We start from the raw sequence: 12,399 nt of genomic DNA on the forward strand, positions 1-12,399 counted from the left end.
AGGAGGTAGTGACCATAACATGATAAGTTTTAATCTACATTTGAGAGGGGGAAGGGAAAATCGGAAGTGTCAGTATTAGAATTAAACAAAGGACTATGGAGCCATGAGGGAGGACCTGGCAAAAGTTGACTGGAAAGATACCCAAGTAGGGATGACAGTGGAACAACAACAGCAGATATTTCTGGGAATAATTCAGAAGATGCAGGATCAGGTCATTCCAAAGAGGAAGAAAGATTCCAAGGGGAGTAAGGGGTGACCGTGGCTGACAAGGGAAGTCAGGGACAGCATAAAAATAAAAGAGAAGTGTAACGTAGCAAAGATGAGTGGGAAGCCAGAGGCTTGGGAAACTTTTAAAGAGCAACAGAAGATAACTAAAAAGGCAATACGGGGAGAATAGATGAGGTACAAAGGTAAGCTAGCCAAGAATATAAAGGAGGATAGTAAAAGCTTCTTTAGGTATGTGAAGAGGAAAACATTAGTTAAGACCAAAGTTGGAACCTTGAAGACTGAAACAGATGAATTTATTATGGGGAACAAGGAAATGGCAGACGAGTTGAACAGGTACGTTGGATCTGTCTTCACTAAGGAAGACACAAACAATCTTCCTGATATAGTAGTGGCCGGAGGATCTAGGGTGACGGAAGAACTGACAGAAACATGAGGCAGGAAATGGTGTTGGGTCGACTGATCGGACTGAAGGCTGATAAATCCCTCGGGCCTAACGGTCTGCATCCCAGGGTACTTAAGGAGGTGGCTCTAGAAATTGTGAACGCATTTGGTGATAATTTTCCAATGTTCTATAGACTCAGGATCAGTTCCTGTGGATTGGAGGGTAGCTAATGTTATCCCACTTTTTAAGAAAGGCGGGAGAGAGAAAACAGGGAATTATAGACCAGTTAGCCTGACAGCGGTGGTGGGGAAGATGCTGAATTCAATTATAAAAGATGAAATAGCAGCACATTTGGATAGCAGTAACAGGATCGGTCCAAGTCGGCACGATTTTACGAAGGGAAAATCATGCCTGACTAAACTTCTGGAATTTTTTGAGGATGTAACTGGGAAAATGGACATGGGTGGGTGTAGTGTATCTGGACTTTCAGAAAGCATTTGATAAGGTCCCACATAGGAGATTAGTGGGCAAAATTAAAGCACATGGTATTGAGTGTGTGGGGTGCTGACATGGATAGAAAATTGGTTGGCAGACAGGAAACAAAGAGTAGGGATTAACGGGTCCCTTTCAGAATGACAGGCATTGACTAGTGGGGTACCACAAGGCTCGGTGCTGGGAACACAGCTATTTACAATATACATTAATGATTTAGATGAAGGGATTAAAAGTACCATTAGTAAATTTGCAGATGACACAAAGCTGGGTGGCAGTGTGAAGTATGAGGAGGATGCTATGAGGATGCAGGGTGGCTTGGACAGGTTGGGTGAGTGGGCAGATGCAGTTTAATGTGGATAAATGTGAGGATATCCAATTTAGTGGCAAAAACAGGAAGGCAGATTATTATCTGAATGGTGTCAAGTTGGGAAAAGGGGAAGTACAACGAGATCTAGGGGTCCTTGTTCATCAGTCACTGAAAGTAAGCATGCAGCTACAACAGGCAGTGAAGAAAGCAAATGACATGTTGGCCTTCATAACAAGAGGAGTTGAGTATAGGAGCAAAGAGGTCCGTCTGCAGTTGTACAGGGTCCTAGTGAGACCACACCTGGAGTGTTGTGTGCAGTTTTGGTCTCCTAATTTGAGGAAGGACATTCTTGATATTGAGGGAGTCGGTTCACGAGGTTAAATCCCGGGATGGTGGGTCTGTCATCTGAAATCTGAGGAAACATTCTTGCCATAGAGGGAGTACAGAGAAAGTTCACCAGACTGATTCCTGGGATGTCAGGACTTTCATATGAAGAAAGACTGGATAGACTCGGTTTGTACTCGCTAGAATTTAGAAGATTGAGCGGGGATCTTATAGAAATTTACAAAATTCTTAAGCGGTTGGACAGGCTAGATGCAGGAAGAATGTTCCCGATGTTGGGGAAGTCCAGAACAAGGGGTCACAGTTTAAGGATAAGGGGGAAATCTTTTAGGACCGAGATGAGGAAAACATTTTTCACACAGAGAGTGGTGAATCTCTGGAATTCTCTGCCACAGAAGGTAGTTGAGGCCAGTTCATTGGCTATATTTAAGAGGGAGTTAGATGTGGCCCTTGTGGCTAAAGGGATCAGGGGGTATGGAGAGAAGGCAGGTACAGGTTACTGAGTTGGATGATCAGCCATGATCATATTGAATGGCGGTGCAGGCTCGAAGGGCCGAATGGCCTACTCCTGCACCTATTTTCTATGTTTCTATGTCATATGTTGATAGAATGGAGCCGCTGGGCTTGTACATTCTGGAATTTAGAAGGATGAGAGGGAATCTTATTGAAACATATAAGATTATTAAGAGTTTGGACACGCTAGAGGCAGGAAACATGTTTCCAATGTTGGGGAGTCCTGAACCAGGGGCCACAGTTTAAGAATAAGGGGTAAGTCATTTAGAACGGAGATGAGCAAACATTTTTTCATACAGAGAGTTGTGAATCTGTGGAATTCTCTGCCTCAGAAGGCAGTGGAGGCCAATTCTCAGGATGCTTTCAAGACAGAGTTAGATAGAGCTCTTAAAGATAGAGGAGTCAGGGGATATGTGGAGAGGGCAGGAATGGGGTACTAATTGTGGTTAATCAGCCATGATCACAATGAATGGCGGTGCTGGCTCGAAGGGCCGAATGGCCTACTCCTATTGTTTATTTACAATATTTGTTCGTTTTTTTTACCAAGATATTAGTTTGGAAACAAAATTAACGAAAGAACAAAAAAAATATGATCAAAGAGATGGACGTGTTCAACAGTCCAGGCAGTAACTATAGAGAGAAAATCAGAGTTCTAATGAAAGATCTTCGATCTGAACTGTTTACTCCACTTCTTGCTCCACTGATGCTATCTGACACAAATATTTCCAGCTTGTGCAGTATTAAGATTTTGCAAAATATAATGCTACTTTTATAGAAAAATATTGATAACTTCCATTTTCTTTTCCAGGTACCATTCGTCCCCTTCCTACCTATCATCAGTGTCTTTATAAATATTTACTTGATGATGATGTTGGATATGGAAACCTGGGCAATGTTTGGAATTTGGATGCTTCTAGGTAACTATAAACAAATTTATACCTGCCTTATTATCACTATATCGTAAGTAAACTCTTCGTACTCCAGTTAAAATACAGGTAATTCTGCTATATTGCATGTTTCGCTAATGCTAATTGGATATAACAACTGATGAATTAGGAACACTATTTGTATTATGTGGGCCAAATTGGTTATAACATGCTTTGAATCAGGAATTAGATGATCATTTAAAAATGACTTTCGAAATTGATGTGCAGGAAAAAAAGCTGTCTTGAAAAACAAAAACTATCCAGGGAAAGTTTCCTTGTAATCCGCCCACAGTAATCAGACACTGTTGTTTCCTAAGAACACAATTTGTCAGATTCACATTGAGTGACTATTGAAATTAACAGTCAGTTACTTCTATTATCTCGACCCGAAATGTCACCCATTCCTTCTCTCCAGAGATGCTACCTGCCCCGCTGAGTTACTCCAGCATTTGGTGTCTAACTTCTATTGTCACATGCAATGATATTCTATTGAACAATGGGGCGGCACATTGGCACAGCGGTAGAGTTGCTGCCTTGCAGCATCGGAGACCTGGATTCGATCCTGACTACAGGCCCTTGTCTGTACGGAGTTTACGTTCTCCCCGTGATTGCGTGGGTTTTCTCCGAGATCTTCGGTTTTCTCCCACATTCCAAAGGCGTATAGGTTTGATATAAATGTAAATTATCCCCAGTGTGTGTAGGATAGGGTTAATGTGTGGGGGTCAGTGTGGACTCAGTAGGCCGAAGGGCATATTTCCGCGCTAATCTAATCTAATGTAACATAGATCCTTTCATAGTTTTGGCGTGCAGTAACAAAAATTCATTTTAGCTATTAAAATTACCAGTTTTTGATAATCCTGCAGGAAAAATAATGTTGTTATTGCGAGTCTAGAATTCTCTGGTCCCTAACCCCCATTGATACAATTGTTTGTTTCATGCAATTTTCAACAAACTGAGGTTTCTTAGGAATGCAACTGTCATGCTACAGCAGAAATGCCAATGTCAGAAAGGGACATTTGGAAATGCCTCATGATCTGTTTTCCCCATTGAAATTAAATAGGAATTGTAGATGTTGGAAATGTGAAATTAAAACTGAAAATACTGGAAACAGCAGGTCAGGTAACATTTGTTGAAAGTGATAGGGTTAACAATTTGGATCAGAACTGTAAAGGAGAGGACACAAGTTAACCTCAGAAGGGTCTCGATCAGCAAAGTCACCCATTCCTTCTATCCAGAGATGCTGCCTGTCCTGCTTAATTGCTCCAGCATTTTAGGTCTTTCTTCAGTGTAAACCAGCATCTTAATTGCTGTTTAAGAAGGAACTGCAGATGCTGGACAATCGAAGGAAGGGTCTGAAGAAGAGTCTCGACCCGAAACGTCGCCTATTTCCTTTGTTCCATAGATGCTGCCTCACCCGCTGAGTTTCTCCAGCATTTTTGCCTACCTTCTTAAATTGCTGGGTAATTGGGGAAAAGGAGCTCTGTCTACATTCATACTGTTTGAAGTTGTATGTATACTTGCCCAACTGAAGTTGGAGGTATACTTGCCTAACTGAAAAAATATTTTTATTTTCACATTTCACATTAAGCTATCTGTCTGAATAGTACGATAATGATGCCTCAGCTTCCTTATTTTTTTCTGTAAAATATTTGTTAATTACAAATGTGCAAAAAGAATTTGGAGACATCTTTTGCTGAAAGCTATAAAATATATATGGTGCTATAAACTTGAATTTCCCTTTTAATTTCTCCAGGCTTTTTGATCTACTTTATTTATGGAATGCATCACAGCTCTGTGGGTCAAAAACACAAGAAGGCAGCTGCGGAATTAGTATGCCAAGAGAAAATGGACAAAATGCTAGAATCCAACACTTTAATCGGCGACGAAAAATTTAAAGAAGTTGAAACTACGTGAATGCAAAAAATATTATTAGAAGAAAGTTCCTTGAAATGTAAACTTCCTTCCTGGTTACATTCAATGATATGTAGTTTTTTTTTAAATGTGGGAATAGTTACAGCTGCTATCCATTCAGACTACCACTAATTAACCAGCTTTAATAGTATACATCAAGTATACAAGGGAATCACTTTGCAAGAGTCTCATGTCAAGGGTTTAAGTACACTCCACAATTTGTATATAGATGATCTATTAAAATAGAATTTTAGTGTGGTTCTACATTAGTTCTAATAAACAGTGTATTGTACATAATAGAAAACATATTTTGCACTGTGAAAATCTGGTTGCAAAGAAATGCATTGAAATGACATTTTACTTTCTTGATCTGAATGATACTGTTTCCTGTAATAGGTCATAGCAAATGAATTGGCATCCAGACCAAGTTGGGAATCTCTGGATGGTTTTGGTCCAGAAACACAACTGAAAATGATACATAAGGCTACACTCAAACTGTTGTTCTCCTGTGGCAGAGCTCGCGTTTTGCCAACACAGGTGGGACTTCATTACCAACCATTTTGATGCTCCCCCATTTTGAGACGGTGTGGGGGAAATCTTTGGCCAGAATATGAATTCAGTAAATATGCACATTATCAGTGTGTCCTGTACCCGTGCAGTAGGTCTGGCCTTTTATTGCATCATTTGCTATTTACTCAGTTCCTTAAAGTGTTGCTTCTTTCAATCCCACGCGTCTCTGCCTCTTTACAGAGGATTTATTAGCTCAAGGGTTTTATTGAGCTTCAACTGGCACAGATATTACATTAGTCAAACATTGAAAAATATCACAGCTTTTTCTGCTGTAAGATGTGAATGTCCTTGTGATACAAAGTTGCTTTTCAATAAATGTTAACTGCTCAGGCCTATAGTTACTGTAAAGCTTTCATTACTCTGCTTTAATGTTACATTAATAAGAGTGGATGAGGATCATCGAAAATGTTTGTCGATCTGTGGTTGTATATTAAATCCTCGTCTTATATATATCGGGGGGCAGGTCTGCATTTGCGCTACAGACATGACTGTTCACTTGTATATATGTCATGTAAATGTTGCAGTATTTTGTAGATATTATATTTTGCATTACAATCAAAAGTCATGATTTGGGGACATGTCTTGGGGAAGTGATATATGAGTTGAGGCTTGGGTCTCTGAAACAGAAGGCTGGAAGGTCTAGTTTAGAATGGGACATATTTTTTGAATTGCCAAAAGGGAGTGTAGTTGCTGTTGTGGATTACCGCCTAATTGTGATTAATTTATAACTTTCATTGAAGTAATGACAGGGATTTTGTTTTGTGGACAGCAATGCCTGTTTTATCCCTTCCCCACCAAAGCATCAAAACAAAAATCTATTATGTATTTGTACAAATGGCCCTTTATGACAAATATTTAATTTCAAAATAGCAGATGGTTCTGCAGTGAGAGGCCATATTTAATTTAATATTGATAATGTGGGGTTTTATGCTTATTGTGAAATAATTATCACTTGTCTCACTCCAACTGCCAGACAAATGTTATCCTGACTTGCTTTCATTAAGGTATGCCTTGTTAGATATTTTGTGTTTGTAAAACCCGTCAGGGAGATGTAACGGTTAAGTGCTGACCATTCCTGTTCAATTAGCACTTGCTAGGTTTTTATAAATTAAATAAGATGGTGTTTTCAATGGTATATGTAAATATAAATAACGACCAAAGAAAATATTACTAAAACATGATTTTGTTTGTACGTTGTATCTTCCACAACCTTGTTCTTCTAACAAAACTTGTTCAGTTTTGCTTTCAAATGCAGTATTTCACAAGATTGCTTGTTACCTTAAGGCAATAAATGACACATTGCTGATAATTTAAAAAATGCTTAATCTGAAGGCTTACTGGAACATGTAATATTTATATACTGTTTGTATTTGTCTTCCTGAGTTTATAAATCTGAATAGACTGATTATGAGTCAGTTCATTTTGTATATTTTTTTTTGAAGTGGATTAACATGTATTAATAAAAAATGAATGGATTCTTCTAATGTCAGGATTTATTTATTAAATTGACTTTGTAAAAATCTGGTTAATATGTCTCGTTTGTTTTACTAATCAATTTATGAATGTAGCACAAGATATAGTTCCACAACACCAGGGGCCCACAAACGGAAGTGCTTGTTTATTCTGAATTTCACTTTTTGCCCCTTTTATCCAGCACTTAGTTTTTCCGTTGCATATTTTTCCTTAATTTTGATTTTGGCAGGTCAGGCAACATCACTGGAGAAAAGAAATAGGTGTCGTTTCAAGTCGAGGCACTTCTTCAGACTCCAAATATTTCATGTTGCCATGGTGTACATTTAACCAGCATCTGCACTTCCTTCCTACACTATAAAAATGATTCCTACGTCTCAAAGGTATTACAAGATCAAAAAACTCACTTAAAAAAAATCTGACCAAGCAAACAATTTGAACCACACCACAATTATTCAATGGAAACAAAGTAGGATATTTTATTCAATTCTGCATCTAAGTGTAGTAAACCAGTATGCTTGAAAAAGAAAATCAGGAAATCACCATTTTAAATGGAGTACAGAATGAATCTGCTGCAGTGAAAACTGCATGACAAAAACCCAAATGGTAAATAAATATTAATTTAGGCAATCTAAATTAAATGTTTAATTATGCATTCTTAAATTGCCATATAAATGAAATAAAACCAAAAAATACTGAGTAGGGACAGCAACAGCTGTGGAAAGAGCAACAGTAAATATGTTAGCTGGATTCTTTGTGGAAATTGACGGGTTTCTGATCTGAAGTATCAATAGTTTCTCTTTCCACGGATACTATTTGTCAGTGTTCCAGTATTTTTGGCTATTATTTTAAGCCGCTTTCCAGCAGCTGTAGTTCTGTGATTTCCATGTAAGTAAAGTTTGATCCATGACCTTTATTAATAGTTATTTATTCTACTGAAGAAACAATTGCAGAGGCATATTTGGATTTACTTCAGTGAAGTTCAAGATGGAAAGTTTGTTTTTTGATCACCATCCAGTAACAGACATAGGTGCTAGATCATCATCCCATTTGTTAAAATCTTTTTAAAAAAATGAACTTAAGCATAATAAAGAATAATCATTGCTATCCAAATACTAAGTGGAAACCTTAAGGGAAATATGTCATATTGTGTGGTACAAATACAATATCTGAGAAAATGTACTCTCCAATAACATACCTTGATACAAATGAATGGCGATCAAATATTTCAAATCACCGCAACATACATTTAAGCAATTAAAAAGGTTAGGCAGACTATGGCAGAATAGCATTTGTTGAGAATTGTCATCTTTCCCTGCAGGGGATAATAAAGGTAACAGCATCTATCGCCGTGTTTTATGCCTTTCCCTGCGTTGGTGTCTGTCTTTGTCTTTGTCTTTGTCTTTATATCGATCTTCATCTCTTTGCCGTTTATGATCCCTTTCCCTGCTTCTGTATCGCTCTCTATCTCCATCGTGCTTTTCTCTTTCCTCGCCCCGCTCCTCTCTTCGCCTCTCCCGATCTCGACCTCTCTCCCATTGCCAGTTATCCCTTGTTCGATCCAGTTTATCGACTGGTCCCTCTGTGTACAGTTCTGCTTTCAGTGCTGGCAGACTGAAGGGCTTCCGAAACGGACGATCCCTCCCACCAAATCGCAGCTGGCCGGATTCCTTTTTGCCTCCTAATCCACCGCCAAATCTCCGTGGGACCCATCCTTTCAAACTCCGTTCCAATTCAAAATCCACAAATATTTCATTTTGGTCCACCACTAGTTTATTGCTGTCCCGATGTGCCTTTAATAATGAACGCTCGTCCTTGTATTCGATGAAACCATAGCATTTGGAAAACCCCGTGACAATGTCGCGCACAACCCTCAGTCTACGGATGTCTCCAAATCTAAGGAAGGCATCTTTTAACTTTTCCTCAGATGTCTGAGGATTCAACCTGGAGACAAAGAGGGTCAGGTGAGGATCTCCTATGACGCCCTTATTCGGCCTGTACTTGGCTGCAATTGCCCTCGAAACTGCTCGGTCATGGGGCTCCTCGTCCGTCCCATCGATGCTTCCAGCTTTCAGTGGATTGTATTGTTTTGCAATTGGAGTCCAAAGCTCACTCATCATGCTGAAACACAAATATTGGAGTAAACGGACAGAAGGCTTTTTTAAAATATCTGTGTCATGCTCAGATTCAGATTCAGATTCAGATTCAGATTCAATTTTAATTGTCATTGTCAGTGTACAGTACAGAGACAACGAAATGCATTTAGCATCTCCCTGGAAGAGCGACATAGCAAATGCAACTGCAACTGCAACTGTTGTTTCATGCCTTGGTCCCAAGAATGTTGGTACAAAGAGATACAATAAACAAAAATAAGGGTCTCGACACCAAATGTCACTTACTCCGTTTCTCCAGAGATGCTGCCTGACGTGCTGAGCTATTCCAGCCTTTGTGGTGGCTGTCTTTCATTTAAACCAGCATCTGCAGATCCTCCCTACACAATATGGGCATTAAGTGGATGTTGTAAGAATCTAGTGAAGAATCCACCAACACAGACATGGATAACAACCTGGATCCATGCATGGCATTAACACCACAGCTCAAGACAAGCTTTCTTTCACATATTATTGGCACATGATCTTTACAATAAACAACGAGCAGAAACCATGAGCACTTTCCACTTCCCAGTCCAAATAAAATAGTAAAAGGATTTTAGTTAATTCTTTACATGACGGACTCCCAAGGTTGCCAAGGTTAACACTATCTTAACATCAACCCTGGGGCGTTCTTGCCTGTTACAATTTATACAGAATTTTGCATGTATTAATAATGCACATTAGGTGGCAGTGCAGCTCAAATGGCAGCAGCAAACACACATGTATATGGAAGACAAGGAACTGCAAATGTTGGAATCTTGAGTATAACGCAAAATGCTGGAAGAACAGAGTGGGTCAGGCAACGTCTGTGGAGAAAATGGACAAATTACATTTTGGGTAAGGACCCTAACTTCAGACTGATAACAATAAGGGGGTGAAAGCTAGAAAGGAGAGGGGTGGTGAGACCAATCACCTGTATCTACAGTCTAAAGAAGAGTTTCGACCTAATATGTCACCCATTCCTTCTCTCCAGAGATGCTGCCTGACCCGCTGAGTTACTCCAGCTTTTTGTGTCTATCTTCCATCTATCACTTGTCCCACCACACCTTTCTCTTCCAGCTTGCTCCCCCCCAACTACTTCAGTCCAACCCAAAATGTTGTCTGTCCATGTCCTCCACAGATGTTGCCTGAGTTCCTCCAGAACTGTGTGTTAATTACACATACATGTCCACTCCTAGACCATGTCTTGATTTAGTTTATACATGGCACAAATTCACAACTCAGGAGGATTTTTTAAAAGCATGAATTCAAAAATGTAAGACGGGTATTAGTAAAATAGGACATAAATGCTAATTAATGTGTGTAAATGGACCTCATACCTGGACTATTCAATAATGCAATATTCTAACTTCTAACTAATATTCTATCTCAACATTTTCTCTCCTTAGAGTTGCAGAAGTTTGGAGCATGTTTGCATAAAAGGAACACTAAATCCGATGAAATGAAATCCACAACGATGCACTCTACAGCAGAAACTAATAAATAATAGTCAGCAAGCTTAGCTGCCATCGAGAAGATGTGTAAATGTTGAATGGTCAAGAGCTACTAGCCTCTGGGGCAAGGGAGTTTAATGTAAAGCCAGGTGCTAACACTACTGAGCAAAACATTATTGAGTATATAGACACTAAAAACGTATGAAGACAATTTGTACGGCATTTGTTTTTTTGTATATATTTTTTATTCTGAATAAAGTTTATTAAAAAAAACTCACCTTTAAAAACAAGAGACTCAGCTACAGAATTCCAAGGCTACTCCGTTCTGTGCATTTATCCACTAAGTTGCTGGAAAATCCTTGGAAATAAACTTTGATCGTGTATTTTTAAACAAGTGTTGCAGCAATTTTAAGTTGAATGCAACAGCAGAGAAGTGGCGTTGGGTGCAATGCACAGTCGCTGGGGGAGTTGCAGCAGCAGTTGCAGCCGTTGCAGCAGTGCCTGAGGGAGAGAGGCGGCAGGTCTCCACTCCGAGTTAAACCCAGCCGCCGGGCGCCCGTGTTCAGCAGTGGGAGGTTTATCAATCCAGAAGCAACTTTCACCAAAGATCTTGCTCTCGTTTATGTGAGTTTCACTGGAGACCTGGCGTCATGTCCCGGCCCGCCATGTCCCGGCCCGGTCGGGCCCGCCAGTCCCAGTCCGTCATGTCCCGGTCCCACGCTCCGACTCGCCCGCTGGAGACAGTTCTTTGGTTCCGCCTGTGAACTGGCACCTGGAGGAGAAGCGAGAATCCATTCGTTTTCTCCAGAGGAGAAAGCCTCTGATAGACACGAAATGCTCTGGAGTAACTCGGCGGGACAGGCAGCATCTCTGGAGGGAAGGAATGGGCGGCGTTTCGGGTCGGGAGCCTTTTTCAGAAAACCTTTATTGCTTTCTACCTTTCTGTTGCCTGTCAACTTACAAATCCATATTACTGTAAAACCCTGATCTTGGATGTGTGTGTGTGTGTGTGTATGTGTATGTGTGTGTGTGTGTGTGTGTGTGTGGGTGTGGGTGTGGGTGTGTGGGTGTGTGTGTGTGTGTGTGTGTGTGTGTGTGGATGTGTGTGGGTGTGGGTGTGGGTGTGTGGGTGTGGGTGTGGGTGTGTGGGTGTGTGTGGATTGTGTGTGTGGGTGTGTGTGTGTGTGGATGGGTGTGGGTGTGGGTGTGTGTGTGTGGATGTGTGGGTGTGGGTGTGGGTGTGTGTGTGTGTGGATGTGTGGGTGTGGATGTGTGGGTGTGTGGATTGTGTGTGGGTGTGGATTGTGTGTGTGTGTGTGTGGATGTGTGTGTGTGGGTGGGTGTGAGTGTGGATTGTGTGTGGGTGTGTGTGTGTGTGTGTTGTGGGGCTTTGTGGTGGGATGTGTGTGTGTTGTGTGTTGGATGTGATGTGAGGTGTGTGTTGGTGTTTGTGGTTGGTGTGGTGTGTGTGGTTTTGGGTAGTGTGTTGGGTGGGTGGTGTGGTGTGTGGAACACCTTGGTGTGTGGAGTGGGGGTGGGGGTGGGTGTGTGTTGGTGGGGGGTGTGGGTGTGGGTGTGTGTGTGTGTGTGTGTATTTGTTTGTGTGTGATCACAACTACTCAAAGAAACTACGCGCTAACAGGAAAATATTTACATGTACCAGTAGAGA

At 40.6% G+C, this 12,399-nt stretch overlaps 2 protein-coding genes across 4 annotated transcripts in view; one reads left to right on the forward strand and one right to left on the reverse strand.

Moving 5' to 3' along the window:
* The window catches only part of slc7a3 (solute carrier family 7 member 3), a 41,402-nt gene extending 34,199 nt beyond the window's left edge, over window positions 1-7,203 (forward strand). For all 3 annotated transcript variants that reach the window (XM_033030661.1, XM_033030660.1, XM_033030662.1), the window contains 2 exons: window positions 3,076-3,184; window positions 4,947-7,203. In XM_033030661.1, coding sequence (XP_032886552.1) covers window positions 3,076-3,184; window positions 4,947-5,107 — 270 coding nt within the window. In that variant the 3' untranslated portion in view covers window positions 5,108-7,203. The remainder of the gene's footprint in view (window positions 1-3,075; window positions 3,185-4,946) is intronic.
* Window positions 7,204-7,598: 395 nt separating this feature from the next.
* Window positions 7,599-11,443, reverse strand: snrnp35 (small nuclear ribonucleoprotein U11/U12 subunit 35). Its single transcript, XM_033030663.1, has 2 exons — window positions 11,009-11,443; window positions 7,599-9,265 (listed from the first exon to the last, which is right to left on the reverse strand). Exon 2 carries the CDS (start codon window positions 9,262-9,264, stop codon window positions 8,488-8,490), a length of 777 nt encoding a protein of 258 aa, XP_032886554.1. The 5' UTR covers window position 9,265; window positions 11,009-11,443; the 3' UTR covers window positions 7,599-8,487.
* Between the last annotated feature and the right edge of the window lie 956 nt (window positions 11,444-12,399).

This window comes from Amblyraja radiata, chromosome 12 (genome assembly GCF_010909765.2).
Source record: "Amblyraja radiata isolate CabotCenter1 chromosome 12, sAmbRad1.1.pri, whole genome shotgun sequence".
In the NCBI taxonomy this organism is placed as follows: Eukaryota; Metazoa; Chordata; class Chondrichthyes; order Rajiformes; family Rajidae; genus Amblyraja; species Amblyraja radiata.

Bases quoted from the DNA above. Each gene is read 5' to 3' on its own strand.
- snrnp35 (XM_033030663.1), bottom strand. From the start codon at position 9,264: ATGATGAGTGAGCTTTGGACTCCAATTGCAAAACAATACAATCCACTG.